Raw genomic sequence first — 22,200 nt, forward strand, 5'->3', positions numbered from 1 at the left:
GAAAATAAACATTTGTGAAGTCCTTAAAGACATTTCACAGAGTTGATACAGCTACAAAAACATTAGACTGCAACTTCTGCAGCCTCAGAGGCTCCGACATATACCATATGCTGGCAGGGCATGACAGATATCTACAAATAACTTCGTATTAAAAGCCTTCCCTACAGGAAAACTTTGTTTTCATTAATGAAGAAAAAAAAAAAAGGTAATTTCTGCAAGCTATTTCCCTGTTTTGTACTTACACAGCACTTAAACCACCCCAGCCACACGTCCTGGGCCATCACATCTAGCCCATGATGCTGCAGAGCAGAAGATGCAGCCCAAGTCACCTGGGGCTCAAAACAACTGCCTGCCAGTGCCACGTTTTTTACCACAGGCCTGTCCTTTTTCACCTCCAGGACCTGTGACAGAGAGAACAACTGTTTAACAACAAGATCAGGTTATTTGCTTGCATAGCTTTCAGGATAAGCACAAGCAAGGAGCCATCTTCAGAATAAATTCTTGAGAACCAACATGCATAATCAGAGCATCTTCTCTACAAGGGAGAGATGTAAGAGGACTGTATAAACAAAAGGCTGCCATATGAGATCCATCTATTTAAAATACTGTTTATTTGTGATTTAACATTAATTAGCATTACATCTATGAGCAATTTCAGATAACATTTATATATTTTCCACAGGACACAAGAGTTGGCTGGCTCATTCTTTATGCCAAAGCAAGTAAATAGAGGCATTAGCAAAAGGTGCAAATAGTTCACGGTTGCATTTTAAAAAATATTTATGCACATTGCATTCATTTAGATATATTTTTAAAAAAGTTATGAAAAGCGTAGTTCACAGGTTACTGTTTCTACATATGTTGTAATACAACACAAATAATGTAGAACATAAAAAACAAAGTAAGCAACTGAAAGTTTCCACTATGATTAAAAACACTGATTCCAGTATTTAGTGATAGCTAGAAAATTGTTTCCAGGATCCATTCCAACATCGCATTATCACACTTACACGGTCAAAGCTAACCAGCCCCGAACATGCTATAATCAACATTTTTGCATGCCAAACCACTCTCCAGCCATATTTAACAATTATATATGGTATAATATTTCAACCGGCAATTTGGGAATCACATGGATGTTAAAAACATACTTCCTATTGCGATGACTGATTTACAGACATTTGACACAGCGAAGAAACCCCTATGTTAATTTCTATGTTTAGTTTGTATTTACAATACAGTAAAAGTACTAAAATGACAATACAAGTAAAAATGAGTAAGTGGCAGTACCACCCTTACCCATGGCACTAGGCTCTGATTTGCTCTGGGTTCATCCAAAGGACAACACAGATTCACGAGACCCTTTTACAATTTGAATGAAACTGAATTAAAAACCCACAGTGTTGCACTCTGTATGAATCCATACAAATTATTTAAAACATCTAATATGGAAATGTCACTCTGCTGATTTAATAAAAATATCCCGCAATCCATATCATATATTTAAAAAAAATAATCACCGAACTTTTACTTTCTTTGTCTCCTCCTATTTTCCTACTATTTCACTTTCCCTTTTAACAGTTTTGTTTCCTTCATTTGGTTATGTTAAGAGATTATTTTTCTTCATTCATTAGCAATACCATGAGAGAAAAAAAGAACAACCCATGACTAATTTTTAAACATGAATCCAGTTCAATTTTATATGCTTTTATCCTTTGATTTCTAAGTCCCTGGATTCCTGAATTATATTTAAGTATATTCTAAACCAAGCATTCTTAAATACACTCTAACTATTAAATGCTTGGTTCACATGCTTATCATACCTTTATACTGAATGGTATACAAACATTTGAACATATAAAATCTTCTTTTTGTTTTGCCAGTTAAACTAAATTATCAATGTTAAGTGTATAAAATCCCCCTTCTTGAAAAATAAGGGTTTCCCCCGCCCCAACTGATAGAATAAAAAAGAAGTCTTCAAAAATTATATTTCACTAAAATGAAATATTTGGCAAAAAAGTTATTGAATAATGGAATTCTTTAGACATTTTGTATAATTCCAAATAAACTTTCTCTTACACAGTTTTTCCCCTAATATTATGTGCCAGTGTATAATATTTCTATGTGAGCTAATCTTAAAAAAGATTTAAAGGTGTGCTGTTAATATGTACCCACTCGAACAGGGGTACAGAAACATAAAATATATGGTCAAAAATCACAATACAAAAATGTATGATCTGGTTTCCAAATGAGACAGCAGTTTTAAAAAGTCATATGATCACTCAACAGTAACTTTAATAAAGACTTTAACTGTACTGAAAATTTTAAGGTCTGCAAAATACTCCAAGCAGAACTTGCTGCTGCATACTGTGATGGTATTTGACCTTGCTATGATGGTAATGGAGCACCTGCCAGTGTAGTTCTACATGAAACTAATCAATGTTTCCAGCCCTCATAGCAATTTTGGACACAGTTAAGTGAGAGATGAATTAACTTTCAATTAACATGTAAAGTTTTTTTTGTCTCTTTGTTTTTTTTTTTTTTAAAGCAAAACCTCTTCCAGTTTCTTTTTGTTTAGGTTAAAAGTCCAGTTACTGCACACCCCTAACACTACGCTGTTAATGGAAAACTTAAACGTTTAAAATGTGCAATGTCTCCTCACAACAGAACTGCACTTATGCTTCTACTTTCTCCTTCTTTTTACTCTTTTTCAGGAAGGATGGGGTGCGGAATTTCTTCTTTTTCTTTGATGGGGATTTGGAAGGTGACCCTTCAGGAGACAGGGCCTCTTCTATCTTTTCAGAGCTTTTGATGGTAATCTCTACACTCTCCACAGTACTTGTGGTTAACTGACTGACCCTCTTGGTGAGATCCTCTTCCACGTCATGTGCATCTTCCTTCCCATTCACCACCACAACTGGCATCTCCACAGATATTAGGTTTGCATTCTGGGTATAGGAATCCTCATGGTTTTCTGAAAGAGCAAATGATTTTGCAATCATTTATGTACAACACTTTGCAAAAAAACCCCCAGTATAGAAGCAAATACTGTGAGTCTGGACTCTGATCCAAAGAATGAAACACAGAGTGCTTAGATGTGGGTTTTTTCCCCTTTATCCACACTCTTTGTTGTTGTAAGCAGATAATACTGTGAAAATGTCATCAAAGGAAAATGGGCTGAAAAATCTAACTTTATCTCTGCCAGGTGCATACGCAGATCAAACTGTACAGAGTATGTACAAATACAGTCTACACTGCATAGATGTGTAGTCTGTAGCATAGTCTCAAGCACACTCAAAATTACACTTTACTGCAGGAGACTAATTCCATACAGAAGTCTTTGGAGAACTTCCCTTTCAAAATGCCTATGTAGACTTTGCTAGGAAAGTCTTAGGCATAAAATCTAATCTTAACATATTCAATAAAATAAAAGTATAATATCTATTTCCTTCATCATATTAATATCCAAGTTTCAGCATGCCTTGTGTTGTTTTCTGTTTGTGAGAATTATGTATTAGAAAAGACTGGGAAAAATAGTTTTCTGGACAAAGTCCCTCCCAGACTTTGTAGAAGTGGGCTCTTTCTGGCTCAGTTGACTTCATGCAAGTGTAAGAATGCAGCAGAAAAGTGGATAACTTGGGTTATTGGAGCCATTGGCATTGTACAGAAATTGCATGGAATACCTTCTAATTTTTCTGGGACATTTTGCGGGGATTGAGTTTGTGACTGAATTTGTGACACAGATGAACCGTCATCTGAGAATAATTCCTGTTCAGCATCTGCAGGACAAGATTGGAGTTAGTAGCCATGCAAAAGTGAAAGTCAAGCAAGAGTGTCAGTGCTAGTGCTACAAGATTTACAGCTCTGCTATAGCATTGCCTTGCTCAGGCTGACAACTTCACGAAGTTACAATACACAATTGAAACACTACAGAATTGTGGATTTACATGTTTTATCCACTAAAAATCATTATATATTAGTTCTTTAATAGAAAGCATTAAAAAGCTGGCAGGGTTGCATTTCAAGTGCCATGCCCCGTGGTATTCTCTAGCTATAAGTCACAGTCTGCTGTTACAGTAAGCTACTATAGTATGTCCTGAATGTGACATATAACAAAATTGGTTTATTACACAGTATTAGTGAAGAAGAAATCACAGTGTTATTGTTAAAAAAAAACCATATAAAAGATCAACACTGAATTAGTAATTCTCTATGAAACAGTAGTATTGGTAGTATTGGAAAAAGATGTAAAAAGTGAAAGTAGATGAGTTGTGCACACTGAGAGAACAGAAGAAAAATTAAAGGAGCCGAGACCAAACATCCCAGTAAACTTTAGCTCAGTTGGGCACATCTAACTTTAATATCAACTCTGAGGAGGAGGTTGGACTAAGATGACCTTCAGGGACTCTCCCACCTGAAGTTATTCTATGATTCTGACAAGAAAATTCATCATGTTAAAGTGTGTTTCTGTCAACCCTATTTCTGTGCAAACCTTTCATTGCTTCAATTTTACCACTAACTAAAGTAAAAGAACAAACAACATTTAAAAAAGAATTCTACCACCTCAAGGAACGATGAGTTCTAAAGTAGCTGTATGTGTTAATAATTAACACATATACAATTTTACAGTAGGTATTTTCCCACTCATTATTAAAATGTAAACCCCAACAATCTAAACCACATCACTGACCTTCCAGCCCTTGCTGCTTGCGCTCAATTGTTTTCTTGTACTCTTCCAGTTCCTTTTCAGTGAGATGGCTGAACGGGTTGGGCGGTGCCGGTGGCGCGTGCTCGTCATCAAATTGCATTGGCTGGAAAAGAGAAAACCACAGAATTTAACAGTTAAAAAAAGAAGCAACAAGCAAGACATACAGAGATAATGTCTCTTTTTTTTGCCCAGAGTTTGTGACACCAGATTCACAGGGAATACAGAACTAAAACACGGATGCATCCAGGCAAAAGTTACCCCATCTAAGAGGCATTCTCATAATAATGAATACTGACTGCTGAGTTGTAAAGGAATCACCCTTTTGCAGCAGTTAAGTAATTAGTTTGGTTTTTTTTTTGTCTGGGTGCTTTGGGTTTTTTTTAATCAAGGGGGGACAGCTCCAGAGTAGAGACCTGCCTTAAGAGTTTACAGTTCAGGGCCTCTTCACAGAAGTAAAAGTCCTTTCACACAGTTGATCCTAACAGGGGATCAAAAATGAGGTTTCCCTATTTTCTACAGATGCCCAAGCTCTAGGATTTTTTTTTGCAGGAAAGTAACTGTGCTCACGTTCTTGTTTAGGAATCTAAGTGAAAGGTCTCCAAGATGAATCTTAAAATGACAAATTTTAAAATTATTCTCATGTTGAAAGAAAATTCATTTGCAAAATATTCTTTTTGTCTGAAATAAATAAGGAAACCCAGTGTTATCTCAAAACAATAGTTGAAACCAAAATGAGAAAATAAGACTTACTAACTCATGGACAGTTGAAAACTAGATTTATAGGTTTCCAATTAGAATTCATCACAGTTTGTTGGATAACCTTATTAGGGATATCTGTGTTGTCTGGAAGTAAGTATATTCTATTCAAGAAAAGATTACTGTGGACAGGCAAGAAACCGAAAAACCTCCCTCCCAGTAAGAAGCCTGTTTCTAATGAAAGCTGTGTCTTCTACATGGTCAAATCCCACCTTTTAAACTCAGATATTTCAGGGCCTCAATCACTGCTGTGGACATCAGTTCCACAAACTAATGAAGATTATTTTTGGCCCCATGCATTGCAAAGTTCATCCTCTCTCACTTAGACAGGGTCCTACTTCATTAATATTAATAGTGGCAAACTTAACGTGCATATCGTGGTTTGAAACTAACATTTTAAACCTTTCAAATGAAATATGAATAAAATGTATCACACCTCTGAAATTTGGCGTGAAAATAATCAGTTCTAACCAATTACTTAAAAAGACAATGGCCCGAACTGACATTTGAAAGACAGGCAGCCAGACAACCCAAACAGTTGTAAACTAGTGAATTATGTTGTACTCACTGAACTTGGCTTTTTATCCACAACGATCCCTGCGAGCAGCTGAGACTGTGGTCCTGCTGTCTTTAGGTCATATCGGTTTTGCTCCCTTATCTATATAGAGAAGGTAAACCTGGTTAGAAACAGGTATTTCTCTTTAACAAATCCTACACCCATGAGCTTTCCAAAGCCATTAACACAGTGAGTGGCTGGAGGATCAAGTTGTATGCTGCTGCACCTAAAAACTAAGAACTCTTCTTCCACCTCTGAATATACAGCATATATTATTTAGCTATTGCAGTACTCCCAAATATCCACCATAGTCCCAGCTCCTGCACTTCATCATGCAAGCCAATATTTAGAAATAAGCTCCAAGGAATATTCTCTGAACCTGTCCTCCCCACCTCATAAATGACACATGTTCAGCTACTGGAGAGAACTCAGTGGTCATAAAGGTTGGTAAAGTTTTTCCTTTTGTGAATAGCTTATTATTTTCCCTAAACTAACAGCCCTAACTTCAAATTGTCAGTGCTTAAGAGACTGACAGATCAGATATAAATACCAATACAGATCTTATAAAAAAATTCTAAACCAGAAAATTAGGAATAAACTATCTATGAGACAGTGACATGAATTTAAAAATCATTGCCTGGGACACGTATTATTAATCCCTAGATGATTAGAGGGTGCCTTTCCAGTTCTGAGGAAGGGATTTGCTCCTTTTAACTCCAGTCTCCAAGGATACTGATGTAGTGCTTTCCAAAAAAGAAAAAATATGTAATCAAATGAAAAATGTCCTGAATATCTGTTAATATAGTTATGCCGAGGGTGGAGTATTTGGTCAGTCTGATAGTCAGTGACTTATGTGCTGGAAGGGAAAAGCGGTGAGATATTTCTGTTTACAGAGAGGTCCAAAAATAATCTCTCATTTTCTTTTTTTTACTGCCATTAGAAAGAGGACTGGGTCACAAAAACTCTAGCCTAATAAGCACTAGGCAAATTAAAACAGAGCAGAGCAAGATTAGAGTCTGAGATTGAATCATGCTGTAGATGATGCACAGCAACTCGGTTCATGTTGACACCTAATTATCCACTAAATATTACACTAAATAGTAGGGACTACCCTTTCCAATCTATAATTTCCAGAGTTAATACTCATCCTTCAGACTACTGCACTCAAAATTTAAATATATACATACTACGTATGTATCTCCAGACTTCATGTATGTCACACATTTAAATACACGCTTTTGAGTGCCAAAAATCACACATAGTGTAAGAAACTTCTTAATAAAATCAAAACATCTGAAAATGTTATTTTACTGCTCTGCTGAATCATTGCTCGAACATATAATTTTACTTGGAAATGTTACAATTTTCAGTTCATCACACTTCGTTTACCTTATTTCTCTTTTCCAACACTTCACTTGGGTTTGTGTTTAGAGGGACAAATTGGTTTGGATCTTCAATTTTGATTGGCGTTCCTCCACTAGTCTTGGAAGAGTCGTCAGCTTTCATCCACTTAAAGGGGAAGAAAATAAAAATAAAGAAGCTAAAACTTCCAGCATGATGGAGAGGAACAATTCTTAGTGTTGTCTTATTGCTAATGAAGAGATATAAAAGAAAGGACTTTCTGCCTTTATTTTCGATTCCACATGACACTCACAAAATAATCCCATCTCCTTACAGGTTTATGTGTTTGCCCAAGAGGATTTAAGTTGCCTTGAACATGTACAATTAAGATTACTTTTTTGTAACCACTGAAATACATTCCAGAAAAATGCAGTATTACGGTGTACTTATGACTCTGTATTTAGGAAGGATCACAATTCCTAGTAACTGGGACATAGATCCAGAGCCCATGTTCATGCAATTGACTTCCACCTCTGCACATTTTGACTGCAGGTTTTTTCTCTTCATAAGCAGGGTTTCCTTCTAAACTTAAGTTTAGAAACCTGCCAGCCTGCCAGCAGGAGGAGCTGATGCTTTTGCAGTTGTACTGCGCAACTGGGAGTAGTCAATAGCAAATAACACACTTTGTAGTCCCATGAAAGCCACCTCTCTGCAAGCTGGAAACTTAAGTAGAAGCATCTTGGTGAGCTGCAGGAGGGGGAAAAAAATCTTGATCATCATTAAAAGCCGTAGCATGAACAGACTCTTTGAAAGCTGTTTTCAGCAGGCTCACGAACAGGAAAGGGGCAGCTAGAGATGGATTAGAGCTTGTGTCTCCCTTGTATAAAAAAAGAGAACCACCCCTGGATGATTTAAAACCTTACTATGTTTGTTGGTTAACTAATAGCACAAAAAGATCCGGCGGAAAATCTGTTGTCTGCTTCAGGAATCAGAATAGCTAGTAACAACAGGGAAATAATTGTTAAATTTTATCATAAACTGTTACTCTTACAAACTACTAACCCCCCCCTCACCAAACAGAGGGAACCCTTAGTACTAATGTCATTAAGTCTCTGAAAAGCCTATTTTAATTTGCTTGATAAACTTACTTGCTAATCCTGTTAAAGATTTTCTCATAAAAACTGTGCATAATTTACTTTCAAATAGGGCAAAAATGAAGTGGCTGCCCAAAATCTCTACCTACCGTGATCTTAGTCCTGGGACTGGTTTCCCCGTTCCAGGACTCCTCAGGCACATTAACTTTCAAGTACGTGTTTGGAGAGTTCAGCCATCTTGTCTTTTCTCTCTGTTGCTTCTGTGCAAGGAATTTCAGGGGGGAAAGTGGGACTGTATCATCTTCAAAGGAAAAGGCAGTCACAGTGGCTGGGATCTCAACATCACTCTTATGTCTGGGTTTTTCCCTGACTAATGGTTGCCTATAGGCATAGCCAGTTCTGTATCCCTACAGAGAAGTAAAAAAGAAAAATAATTAAAAACATAAATAGAAGGAATTATTTATTAAAAATCAGAAAAAGGTATCCAAAGTAGCAATGGATTTTTTGTGCTGCCCTATATGCATTAAGCAGGTCTGCTGAGTTCTCTTCAGAGACCTGGTTAGTGGTGTTGTCCATCATTAATTCATACTATTTACATTCAAGAGACCCATTTACAACACAGTACAGCAGCAGTTGAACAGGACTCCACTCTCACTTCACCTTCCTCCTGCCTTTGCAAATGTATGACCACCAAATGACCCCCTGCTCAGGTTATGGTCCAGGCAGCTTCCATGAGGACATTTATGTCTTGCACAACAGCACATCCCAGCTCATGACTCTCCCCCACTCCTCACTCTATTGGTATGGGAGGCTGTTCCAGAATTCATAGAGCAGTGAAATGGACATTTTAAAAATAATAAATTATCATCTGATTTCCTAATCATACAATGGTTTGGGTTGGAAGGGATGACCTTAAAGATCATCTAGTTCCAAGTCCCCTGCCATAGGCAGGGATGCCATTCACTAGATCAGGTTGCTCAAGTCCCCATCCTGGCCTTGAACACTTCCAGGGATGAGGCAGCCACAACATCCCTGGGCAACCTGTTCCAGTGCCTCACCACCTTCACAGTAAGGAATTTCTTTCTGAAATCTAATCTAAACCTGGCAGTTTAAAACCATTGCCCCTTGTCCTGTCACTATCTGCACATATTAAAAGTCCCTCTCCCTCCTTTTTATAAGCCCCTCTAAGGTACTGAAAGGCCTCACTGAGTTTTCCCTGGAGCCTTTTCTTCTCCTAATACTAGAGTTAATAACAAAATATATAGAGGGAATCTGACATGTCTATTTACTAGGTGGTAATTACAATATATTTTTACTATTAAGCTACTATAAGGAGCAAATCATGTTTGTAAGATGGTTGGACAAAATCAAAGTCCAAAGCATTATAAATTCTTATCATGACAAAATGCCACTGTCAGAAACAGTGAGATATGACAAACTAAACCAAGTAGAATAGATTTTACATACACAAAGTTACTCTGTCTTCGTTTCAAAAATCACGAAGAAACCAGAAAAAATTGTTTGCTTTCCAGAAGCTAATCCTGCACTCAAAAGCTTACAGGCACCATATGGACAACACCATCCATGTGCTCTCACCAGGTTGTCCAGCATCCGCATGAGCGCTTCAAATTCTTGCTCCCCAACCTTCCATTTATGTTGCGAAGCCATATTAACTCCACCTCCTCCCATTGCTGCCACGGCGTGTGTGGAAGGCTTGAACTTCTGCAGATCCAGTAGTAGGAGATTGTCTATCCCACCTGCTCCAGCTAATGCATGAACCTGGGGACACCAGTGATTATTTCGTTTGTGAAAAAGCTTTTGCAGCATAAGTGTTTGGAATTAAATACAGATAATTCTCTCTCACCTGTGTTTCACAGGCCAGCTGCACATTGAAAATATAGTGGAATGCTTCTTCCAGTGTCTCTCCTAGTGCTACCACACCATGGTTTCTCAAGACTAATACCTAGTAAATGAAGACACTAATGTTAAATGGTAGAAACTGGCACAGGACATGAAAATCGTTTATGAAGAGCATGAAGGAGGTTGAATACCTTGCAACTGGGTCCAAGAACTTTTTGAAGCTGAATTCTTTCATCCTGTTCATCAAGAGATCCCTGGTAGTTGTAATAAGCAACATCTCCCAGAATCAGAGCCTCTTGTGATATGGGAAGGATGCCACATTTCATAGAGGAAACCTGTTTCACGGAAATGAAGTGCTGATAATTAGGAAAAAATGAAACTTAAAACTCATATCTCAACCACCCAAGCCTTAGCAGGATGTACTTTTGTATCTTTGCTACAAGAGAGACAAACTCTCCACACAGTGAAAACTTAGAATCAATCCTCCTCCACCAGACTAGTTTCCAATAGGACGACAGAGGTGCTGCTACCCAGCCTAGGAACAGATTCATTAGAGGAAAATACAAATTAACCCAACTGAGTTAATTTTTGTGAATTTTTATCCAAGTTTAATTCTCAGCATAAGCTTAATTTTTTTTCCTTCTTTCGCACATTTATAATTTCAAAAAGCTAGTATAAAAGAAATTATCGATCCCTTTTTTTTTTGTCTGTGGTCAAAGAATACATATATATTTATAGATAAATATATATGTTTTTTCAAGCCTCATTACATTTTTATCACTATTATGTAGACCATTTTAAATTTACGTTAACTATGACATTTTAATAGTGACGTAAATCCAAACTGAACATAACTACTAATTAAACCACCTAAAAAATGGAACTGCATAATGCAAATGATGATCTATATAGCATAATATATTGTCTAGGATGCTATAAATGAAACTTGTGTAAACCCTACGCTTTACAACCTCCACAACCTGACCATAACAATATCTAAGCATCACTTTATTTCTATCCCATTTCACTGCAGTGGCCCAGCCCTCTTTCTCTGGTTATTTGATTACCTCAGACTCTTCTTTGCCAGTGTAGAGCCGGTATTAAAAACAAAAATAAAATCACTGCCATGAGCAGTGATTCAGATTCAGAAACACACTTTTAAGTTCATAAGGTAAAGCTGTTTTCTTTTTATCCAGAAGGAAGACTTACAGCGGCCGTTGCAGGGGTGTGTATGTGTATCACACATCTGACGTCGGGGCGGGTGGAGTAGATGGCCACGTGTGGACTGAATCCTACACTGTCAATACTGAGAGCTGTACTTCCCTGGTCCACTACATCTCCTAGGATGTTTACTTTAACCTGAAAGAGCCAAAGAAACAAATGATATTCAGAAAGTTCGTGACAATTTCAATAGTCTAGAAACTACCCTCCCTTTCTTATTTAGTACCAAATTCCCCCCTATGGATTTAGGGCTCAGAGCACAAAAAAAAAGTAGGAGAGCAGCCATGAATCTGTGTGTCAATAAACCATCCTGCTGTACAAGCCTCTGATAGCTGTTGGAAGTCCAGCCATGGAAGAAGTAAGGATAAGACTCTGATACAACATATATTCCACTTCAGTCTAGCTGACCTTTCCTGGTTTCTGACTTTCAAAAATTAATTTTGTTAACATTTCCTACATTTTAAATATGAAGAAAATTCAGCCCCTGAGAAATGTCCAGTAGGAACATTAAATGCATAAGGAATTTTCAGTTTCGTGAGAACATTAGAATTGTAATTCCTGTATCAACAAAAAACAACAGCAGGGTCATATCTCAAGGTATTTTGTTTTGTTATGTAATGCTGTCAGTCTCTATCTGGTACCCTTTTGACCTGGAGGTAAGTTTCCTTACAGATATCTACTGTCACGAAGAACATATGGCAGGTTCTGCACCAAAAGATGTGTGATTTATCAGCTGCCATTGCCTAAATAACAGCCTGTAACTTCACTCAGCTCATTTATTGGACCTAGAGAAGATATTCAACTTTATTTCCCCACTTAAAACAATAAGAGCTGATTCTACTAACTCTTCTCCTATGGAGTAATTTCACACATATTATCATACTGTCAGGTTATAAAAGGTTACTGCTACACTGAGGCTATTTGACGAGCTTCATCAGACAGGGAAACAAAACTGCTGCTCCACATTGAAGCTGAAGACGAAGCAACAGAAAGTAAAGCTAAACCTAAGGAGAAACGCTGAGAAACAAAGGATGCTAGTATCTAAACAGTTAATCAGCTTTTCATCTGGTGGATAAATATTAAAAAAAACCAAACAACAGCGTGATTATAGATTAGAAGTCCATTTTAGCAGCCACAAAAGTATTTCAGAAAACAGGTTGAGCCTCATTGGTTACTACAGCAGGTGAATCACGTACCAAATTAGAAGCTGAAGCTTCAGAAAAGGACAGACCTCTTGGAATGATTAGAATATGGTCATGTTCTTTGCTTACTCTTACCTGCAAAGGAAGAATAAAATAGATTACTGATCTAATTTACTTTATTCAGGGGAAAAATAATTTGAATGAATAAGTAGCATTCTAAATAAAAAATGTTATTCTCTAAAATACTTACTGTGATATAGGTATTCGGCAAATGTGCCCACCCAAACAAGTCAGCCAGTCTATATAAACTGGCTAACTTGCAACGAGTAAGTTTTTCTCCCTTAACAAACGAGGAGGTATCTATCCCAGGTAGGTCATTGATGGGTGTAATCATTCCATGGCCTGAGAAACAGACAAAAAAAGATGATAGCCACTTGGACAACTAAATGACTTCCAGCACGATCTTCCAGATGCAGTGTATTTAAGTTGTTAGCTTAGCAGTACCAGCAATTACTAGACTGGAACTTCACTACTGGGATTTCTAAGGTTGTTACTGAAACATCTGTTACTTTAAGACAGTAGGAACCATACCTGAATTTAAATGTTCCTCCCTTTTCAAATCTAAGAGAGGTGAAATAAAGGTTTTCCTGAGTTCTCTCCTGAATCAATATCCTATACAGGACTGGAAATGTGCTTTAAGACATTTGTCACTAATGAAGTATTTTTACATGTTTGCTTTTTTTTTACAGGACAACACATTCCTTATGGACTTCTGACACCAATATAACTACTTCAAAGAGCTATCTCAGTACTTTAATTCAGTCCTAATGAGGAAATTAGGATTAGTGCAAGAGTTCTCAAAGGGATTAACAGAAGGGATCACCTCTTAACAGAGAAATCACAAAGATCAATTCATCTCTTTGACTTGTGACTACACAAACATACCCTTTTCCCCTTCATGAATGCATAATATCTTTTGGACAGCTTACAACCTTTGTTTACAGGGAGAATTACAACCAGAAGTAAAAGCCACTTTGGTTTTCAACAAAAAGAGTATGCACTTTGAGATCAGTCACCACTGCCTCTGGGTAAATGTAGCAGAGACAACAGTTGGACACATAATTTCAGTAACCAACCAGAGATGGGAAGATGAGACTGTTTGGGCTCTCTGCTCTTCTCTTCCACTCGTTTTGTTAAATGAACCCTGAAGCACCATTTTGGGACCAATTCTCAAAAAATTATGAATACTGACAGCTGCCACTGTACTTCAGGCTTGTAAGCTCCTGTATGATGTCCACCCACAGAACCTAAATTGACTTGGGCGTTTCAATGCTTCATGACTTGGAAAGAAGAACTTGGGTGTTAACTGAAAGATCCCAGTGACATCTCTATAACTGGAGTGCAGACTACAAGCTGTTTTTAACTGTGGGAGCTGTTTGTGTAATGACTCAATTTGCCAGGGTATTCTTCCCCCCCCTTTTTTTTTTTTTAGTAACAATTTGTATGCAAGAGTAGAAAAATAAACAATCTGAATGGCAATGTACTTCACATCTCGGTTTATGCTCATGTTAAAACTGCTAATAATAACAGGGCACAACGTTTTGTTCCCTAACCCAGTTAAACTCTTATTTGCAAATTATAGAACGGAATGTGAGGATCCCAACCATTTTGTACATCATTATACAAATCAAGGAATCTGGGAGAAAGAAGCCTAAAAAGGCAAGTTAAGGCCACCATCTGTACTACTTCACAGCTGAGGCAAGCTCTGGCAGAATTTGTATTCAAAGAAAGTGGAGATCCCAACATTGCCAGTGACAATTAAAAAAAAAAAAAAAGGGAAAAGTGCAATTATATGTTTGATTCACTTACTGAGTGAAGCTGAAGAAAAACCTGTAAAAGTGCTCGCTGTAATGTATTCAGCAATCTGCTGTAACGCAAGCAGTCCAGTGGGGTTATTGCCCTTCTTCATCTGTTCTTGAATAAGGCATTCCAGATCTTCTCTAAAAGCCTGTAGAAACATTTGAGAATCATCAAGGAAACCTGGCTTTGATAACCATATTTCTATTATAGGTGGGGCTGGTAGTTTTGCCTCTTATTGTTACATGAAACTTCCCTTTAGACCTTGTTTTTAGCTGCTTATAACTTTGCCAGACTTTAACCATCTGACCTGAAGTTTGTATGCTGGGTATTTGCAATTTGGGGGGCAGAAAGGAGGAGTTTGGTCACAGAGGATTAACTATTTCCCAGTACAAGACATGATAAAATGTATTTCTTTAAATGATAAAAACATTTTTATGAATAATTAAAGTGTTGTCCATATTTTGGAAGATGTACTTGAAATTTGACCAGGATACGCTGCTTTTAGTACTAGATATTTTTTAATAATGTAGTCCCTCTGAAAATCCATCCAAATTTGATAAAGTTATAAACAACTGGAAAACTGGAGCTCATCCATGCTCAAGTAGTATCACAGACATGCAGAAACTAGAAGGAATGCCAGGATGCTATCTTCTCTCTCTTTCCTTCTCCCAAAGGGAAAACCCCTCCCTTCTTTTCCTGAATAAAATGTCTGCAAGCCCAAGAGATACAGTCTTGCAGAATATATCATGAAAAAGGTTTTTATAGTATCAAATTTAATATACTATGCACTGTGGACAAAGCCTGTTCCTTTGAGGTGATAGGCAGATTATCCTCTATCCACAGCGAATGCCTGTCCTATGACTACTGCAATCCTGACATTTCTGGACTAAGTAAATTCTGTTCCTTCAAACTTCCATTATAAGTTACATTTTCTACCTCTCTCATTATTTCTTGGCAGCATCTTCCAGCCTTTGTCCAAACTAGCAGTACCCAAAGCTGCACACAACGCGAGCTGAGGTGTATTGCGAACACTCCTGCCAGTTCATTCCAAAAAGACATTTGGTGTCTTTACCAGCAGCTGGCTCCCATTTTAACTCCAGGCTATTCCCTGTATGTAATTGCTCCTTGCAGTTTGCCTTGCTTAGCGGAGTACTTGCTCTCAATTAAAAAAAGAAGATAGTTCTGTATGACAAATGTGATTTCCTCACTGAATTTTAATTCAGGCCTTCAAAACACCCACTTTGTTGGGTAAAATCCACCAATCTCATGACAGCCTTTCATCAACAGGTTTTGACTCTGTAAGAGAGAGCACTACTGGACTCCTAAAAACGTCCTCAAGATTCTACTTGATATGGCCTCCTGGTTCGATAGTTGAGCCTCCACAACTGCACTTTAATGACCGAGTTTTCAGACACCCATGCTCTCCTTAGAATAATTTTTGTCAGGATTGTGTGTACCTGAGACTTGACAGATAAATAAAGCCTCTAAAGATTCCCACCGACTGACTATGCAGTGACCTGTTCCATGGATTTCTCAACACAGACCAGACTATGCTCGTGGCAGCCCTCAAATGGCTGAACAACCTCTTGGCAGCCTGAAGGTGCACAGGCAAAGTCAGATTTTTGTCTTCAGAGGCTCATGGAGGTAACATCTATGCAGCAGGAGAAAGCAGCAGATGAGAAAAAGGAAAGAAGAAACAGTGAATTACGCGAGGAAAGGAACCTAACTGGGAGAAAAGTGGAAGTATGGGAGGTGCATCAGCAGTGAGAGCCTGTAAGGACCTGATGGGAGGCAGTTATGGGGAGGCAGCTGCCAGAAAAGCAAAGTACTTGTATAAAACACCAAGCGGTTGGAGAAAACATCCTGACTTTCATCCTTCATCTATGAGCAGATGATGTGAAACCCACCCCCTTCAATCTGATTCAGCTCTGAGGATGGCCATCATGCTCGTGTTCCAATGGCAATGCGGATGCCTGGACTGCTGGAAGTTAAGACAAGCAGGGGATGTGTCTTGGTCCCTGTTGCACCTAGGTAATAATCTTTAAGCACAGACACCTTGTCTTCGTGCCTCATTTGGCACACAGTGGCTCATTCTCACTAGAAAAGCAGGTCAGTATTTTTTCTCTTCTTGTGGCTCAGCATGCGGCCCTGTGCCTTTTGTGGAGGCTGCACATACTCTGCTGAGGTAACAATTATTATTTATCTGACAAGATTTTCTGTGGGCAGATAATTACGGTAAATCCAAGTGCTTCACAAACATTAACTTACTAATTCCCAAAATGTGCCTTTAAGATGCAGCAAGGCCCTGTTATTTCCACAGAATGCCAGTGAGGAGGTCAAGGTAAGGTGCTTCCACCAGTTTGGGATGTTCATTCCGAGAGGCCCAGAGCCCCATTTGCAGAACACTGGGCAGTAAGGAGCTTCTCACATACACAAAGCTCAACTCTCACTGAAAATTCAAGCGCAGCCCTGAGTGTCTAGTGCACTGCTGCTCCTCAGGGTATCAAGTGGGATACATGGAAAATCACAGTCTGAAAAATGGGAAACAGATGATTTGGCATCACTCATGCCTGAGATGGGTTAGTACCTGAATCTGAGCATCTCTCACCAAAGTGGTTTTGAATGAAAAACCACCGAAATGGTTTTGAATGAAAATCAGATGTGCATGATTTATACAATCCCCTGTAGAAGACAAGGTTTTTTCAAATAAATAGAAGATGCATTTTGGTGGTCAAACAGCTCAGAGGGCATAGAAAAAGGAGCCCAGGTTCAACCTCCATATTTTATCAAAAGTGAAAAAAATGTAAAACAACAGAGGTACTTCCTTGGTTCTTGGCACATCACATCCCCCATGTTACAAAACACTTAAAACAGACATTCGGGCACCAGCCATCCCAGTGCCAGCTCCCTCCCCTACTGATGGTTCACCATGAGATGATGGCTTTATGTGACTTTCTGCTTCTGTTCCCATGATCTATTAAGATTGCAGAGATGACCGGCCAATATATTCCATCAGGAAGCTACACTTATTTTCAAATTTTGTCATTTCAAGATATTTAGGTACTTCTCAATTATTACTGAAAGAGGTCCCCTGCAAGAAACTCTACCATTTTACACTCTGCAAGGCTGAAATGTTCTTTCAGCCTTGTTTACAATATGTATATATGGAAACTGCACATTTGTAGTCTCCTGGGGGCCATGTGGAAGATGGAATTCATAATATTCATGGAAGCATTTGCTTGGGAGGAGATGGAGATAAACAGTTATCTGTATTACATTAAATCATTCCCACTTCAATTCAACGAGGACTATAAAAAAGATCTGCAAAAACATTCACAGTAAATTCTTACCAATTATATTTAGAATTTTTTTTATAACCTGTACAAGTAATATTACTTCTATAGCAGAAAGAAAGGTAGTATAACTGATAGTATTTTGGGCAATTTTTGACAGAAAGATCGTTTATTTCTTATTGTATTTTTAATTCTTCTGCTTTTTGATCATGTTGTTTTCAGTCCTCTGAGCTTAGTTTTGCTCTTTTCTGCTAACATAGTATGTTACATACTTGCTGAGACTACTACAAATGAGGATTTAGTGTTGTATCAACAATTTTGTTAAAGCAAACAAGTAGCATCCCTTAAAGATAATTTTAGAAATAACAGAAGATAGGTAAGAGCCAGAAAAGTAGGAAATATGGAGGTTTGGGATGAGCTGTAAAACAGAGGTGAGAATATGGATGAAGTGCATAGAATCAAGTATGCAATTTATCCACACGCCACTGAGTAGTGATGTTTTCTAGCAGCCTTCAGCATGTCACACACGTGACTCATGCACACTCCTTCATGGACATTTATGAATATTTCCGTACCTTTCATTCAATGCTACAGACCTTTAAAACCTAAAAAGGTCTTTATGTCCTTAAATGACTATCCCATGTGTGCTCACACAACCTTCCTCCATTTCTGCTAATGGGTATGGAGCCTGGAGACCAAGTGGTTTGGTTTTGCTTTGATTCATAAGACTGTGATGTGTACATATGTGACATTACACTGCAACTGCCCATAAGTGATCAAGTAAAAGTCATACTTGAGAGAGATATTTTCAAAAAGATGACAAACACGCTGCTCTGGGACAAAGCAGATATTTTTCAAGCAGAAAGGTCACTGGTAATTTCAGATGTAGTATTTGACAAGAAAATGCTGACAAAGTAAAACTGTACTGTCAGATAAATGAAAAATTGTGTTATTCAGCTGTAAGCTCAGCACTGCTCAATCAAGAGAAAGTTTCAGCTCTGGGATTTAAATAGCTCTTTGGGGTTTTTGTTTGTTTGTTTTGAACCACTAAAACCTTACATATAAGTTACCACAGTAACTTTTCACAGTGACTTTTCACAGCAGGGTACCCAAAGTGAGAAGCACAGCACTTCATGGCTGTCCATGATCCCATCATCAACAGAGCTGCACCACTTCTGGACTTGGACAACCTGTGTGCCCACAGCACTGCCACAGCTGGATAACCCACCATGCCATAGCTGAGAATTGTTTCCTGTTTGCACAAGCATCCTTCTGCCTTCAGCAAGTTCATCTGCCCAGCCAAGCACCTGTGTCCCCACCTTGTGTGTGCTGAAACAGCTCCCCAAGCACCTCACTGAAAGTTTGCATAGGGAGCAGCCTGTGGTATGACAACTGGGCCCAGGACAGCTACTGGAAAAGAGGTAAAGCAACTTTTCAGACAAGATGCACAACTGGGAGGATGCTTTTATTCACCTGGCAGCAGCAGACACCCAAGTGAGCAGCCTGACCTTGGTATGCCGCAGGCTGCTGCTCTGCTCCCATCTCACCTTCTCAATGCCACTCCACCACCTTGATTTAAGACATGAATTTACTCTCAACTCACCAGTAAAAATAAACAGGGCAGCTCAACCTGTTCCTAAAACTGTTTCTAGAACATCCCTCTTTCCAAAACTGCAGTCAGCTCTTTCAAACCAGCTTAGACAGCCTTACACAGTACTGCAGCTGGCAGAACAGACACAGCTTTTCTTGATGGAGTCATTAGTAGCATGATTAGGTCAAGGCCTTTCTAATACCATAAAATTACTTCTCCAGAAATATTTCCAATCATTTTCCAAATACACATCATAAACTCAGGCAGTTTAGATGCAAGAATCTTACAGTTTAGATCTGCAACAGCTCTCTGAAACTTGAGAGTGAAGTTAGAAGCCTTAGTTCTCACTCATTTACTTCCATTTTCTTTCAGAAGAGCAGTCTAAGTGTGAACTGACAGTGTAAATTTGGGCTTTTAAGAATCAAAGCAACATTTGCATGTACCAGTTGACAACTGGTATTTTTCAGTCAATATATGCAGAAAAACTGGAATAAGCAACTTGCTAGAATAACCTATTTTACATGGGTACGCAAATATATATATATAGCACAGAATATTGACGCTGTTAAAAAATTTGGTATTAATCTCTTCATTTTGGTAGGTAGATCTCTGAGGATATTAAGAAGTACACAGGCTCTTAAGTATTTTGACCATCTATGCTATTTCTTGTTTGTTGACCACTGATTTCTCCATATATCCACTCAAAAGAAGTAGACAAAAAATAATAAGAAAAAACCCAATGGTATACAGGTCACCTACAAATACTCCGCACCATCGCAAACCTTTATGGGGAGAAAGCATGTGCTCACATCAGGACTAATTACAGTAATGTCCAAACAGTCTCATGTCATTCCAAAGGAAAGTAGCTAAAAAAGATCCGTGAGGCCCTTACATTTCATAGAAGCACTTAAAAGCTGCAGAACAATATGAGAAACCCCTTCACCCATTTTCACTTTTGCCCATTTTAATCAGAGTTTATATATCCAAAAGCCATTTTCAAAAAGTGTATAGCTCCACTTATCTGTTACATATAAACGCGCCCACACAGAGTCTCTAAGCTAAATCTCAACCACTGAAGAAAAGTTTCAAAACTTAACTGGTATTTTGTTCTCGAGAGTGAAGAGACGTTAATTTTAACTCCTGTGCTGCAAACACAGCTGCCCGTGGAGAGGAAGACCTTCACCCAAACAGCCGATACAGCTCATAACAGGCTGCTTGAAGACTGGAGTTTAGATACAAACAGCCGGTGCCCCAAGTGGAAAAGGGTGGAGTTGGCCACAAAAAAACCGCCACTGAGTTAAGGCTGGCGGGGAGAAGATAAGAGCCACAAAAAAGTGTTTGTTAATGCCATGGAAAAGAAAAAGGGGGAGGGGGCTTCTGTGTTAAGACAGAAAGAAATAGCCTCAGTAATAACTACAGGGAATTAGCTAAAGTTATAAAAATCTATTCACTTGCAGTGAAGCGTGAGGGTACCTGGGCTGGATTTAGTGACTCAACCGACAGCAAGGCTGTCCCCAAACAGAGCTCTACTGTGCCAGTTTTTCCAGCTCTTCTAACCCAGCACACACTGACTTTCCTGTGAGCTGAAGCAGCATGTTTACTCCTGAGATAAGCAGCCTAGAGATAACCTATGATTACAGTAAAACCCAAAGCACCAAACTCCTTTGCAAAGCCCATCTCCAGCACACCCAGCTGCCGATTTCCCAGCGCCAGCCATCCCCACACTCAGAGCTGCTGCTGTGAATGGGGGTCTGGGTCCATCCCTCGTGTTTTCTCATGGAATAAAGCCACACTATGCATCTTGCTGGATGGAATATAACCACTGAAATTTAAAATGCTAGAAGACATGAAATTTCAGCTCCTCAGGGGTCTCACATTTCTAAGCATAATTAAGTGGTTTTCAGTAAGTGCAGGAGTAGGGATCACATGTGGTGTCAATGCACCAGGAGGGATGGCAGGCAGAGCTCTTGTAGGGCACTCTGGATGAATGTCCTCCTGCAGTCAGGGAGGAAACTCATCAGTCATAACCTTCCAGGATTTTCCAGGCACTGTTAAGAGTGTGTACTAAACCAAAGGATTATTTAACAGCCCAAAATAATAATTAAAAAAAGGATTTAAAAATTAATTGAGCTAAGTAAATACTTTAATTGTTATTCTTTACTTGTACTGCAGTGGAAACCCCTCTTCCTGCCCTCATCAGACCAAGCTGATGCCTTAACTGGACAGAATCTACAAGACCAGCAAATGAAAGAAAAAGAGTGGATTTTGTTACAGTACATTTTATATCTCCTTATTACTGACCTAGGAAAATAAATCAGATTACAGTGCTATTTGCAATTAATAACTTCAACTACACAGAGGATCATAGAAGAGTCAGCACACAAAGGAAGACGGATCTGATTGTTTGATGATTTCAATAATCTAAAGAACATGGCACCAGAAGTACAACAGAATCTGTAGACATCCCCCAAGACTACAAGAACCCAAATCCAAGCAGTTAACAACCAGCAGGAACATTAGAAACACGGATATGAGGGAAAAAAATATCGTTTTGGATACTGTTGGCATTTATATCTAATGGAAACCGCAGTTCAAACTAAACGGAAAGTAGCAACATGGAAATAAGAGAGGAGTGAAAGGCACCCCATTTTTAAGGTGAGGAAGCAGGGAAATAAAATAGCACTTGTGGTGCAGGACATGAGTGTGATTTGACCATGAACCATCGCAGCTACAGAAATGAAAGTTACGCAATGGAATTTCTTGGGTCCTCACAGACAT

General features: G+C 38.6%; 1 protein-coding gene across 4 annotated transcripts in view; it reads right to left on the minus strand.

Annotated features, from left to right (window-relative positions):
- Window positions 1–591: 591 nt before the first annotated feature.
- The window catches only part of ADD3 (adducin 3), a 97,810-nt gene continuing 76,201 nt past the window's right edge, over window positions 592–22,200 (minus strand). For 3 of the 4 annotated variants that reach the window (XM_051800451.1, XM_051800454.1, XM_051800453.1), the window contains 13 exons: window positions 14,548–14,686; window positions 12,929–13,080; window positions 12,733–12,813; window positions 11,525–11,674; window positions 10,507–10,650; window positions 10,320–10,418; window positions 10,052–10,234; window positions 8,605–8,862; window positions 7,410–7,529; window positions 6,033–6,122; window positions 4,691–4,811; window positions 3,684–3,779; window positions 592–2,974 (listed from right to left, as the gene is read on the minus strand). In XM_051800451.1, the coding sequence (XP_051656411.1) occupies window positions 2,676–2,974; window positions 3,684–3,779; window positions 4,691–4,811; window positions 6,033–6,122; window positions 7,410–7,529; window positions 8,605–8,862; window positions 10,052–10,234; window positions 10,320–10,418; window positions 10,507–10,650; window positions 11,525–11,674; window positions 12,733–12,813; window positions 12,929–13,080; window positions 14,548–14,686 (1,932 nt within the window). In that variant the 3' untranslated portion in view covers window positions 592–2,675. The remainder of the gene's footprint in view (window positions 2,975–3,683; window positions 3,780–4,690; window positions 4,812–6,032; window positions 6,123–7,409; window positions 7,530–8,604; window positions 8,863–10,051; window positions 10,235–10,319; window positions 10,419–10,506; window positions 10,651–11,524; window positions 11,675–12,732; window positions 12,814–12,928; window positions 13,081–14,547; window positions 14,687–22,200) is intronic. The other variant, XM_051800455.1, reaches the window with a different exon arrangement.

This window comes from Manacus candei, unplaced genomic scaffold (genome assembly GCF_025592945.1).
Source record: "Manacus candei isolate 608988 ecotype Guabito, Panama unplaced genomic scaffold, ASM2559294v1 h1tg000050l, whole genome shotgun sequence".
Lineage (NCBI taxonomy): Eukaryota > Metazoa > Chordata > Aves > Passeriformes > Pipridae > Manacus > Manacus candei.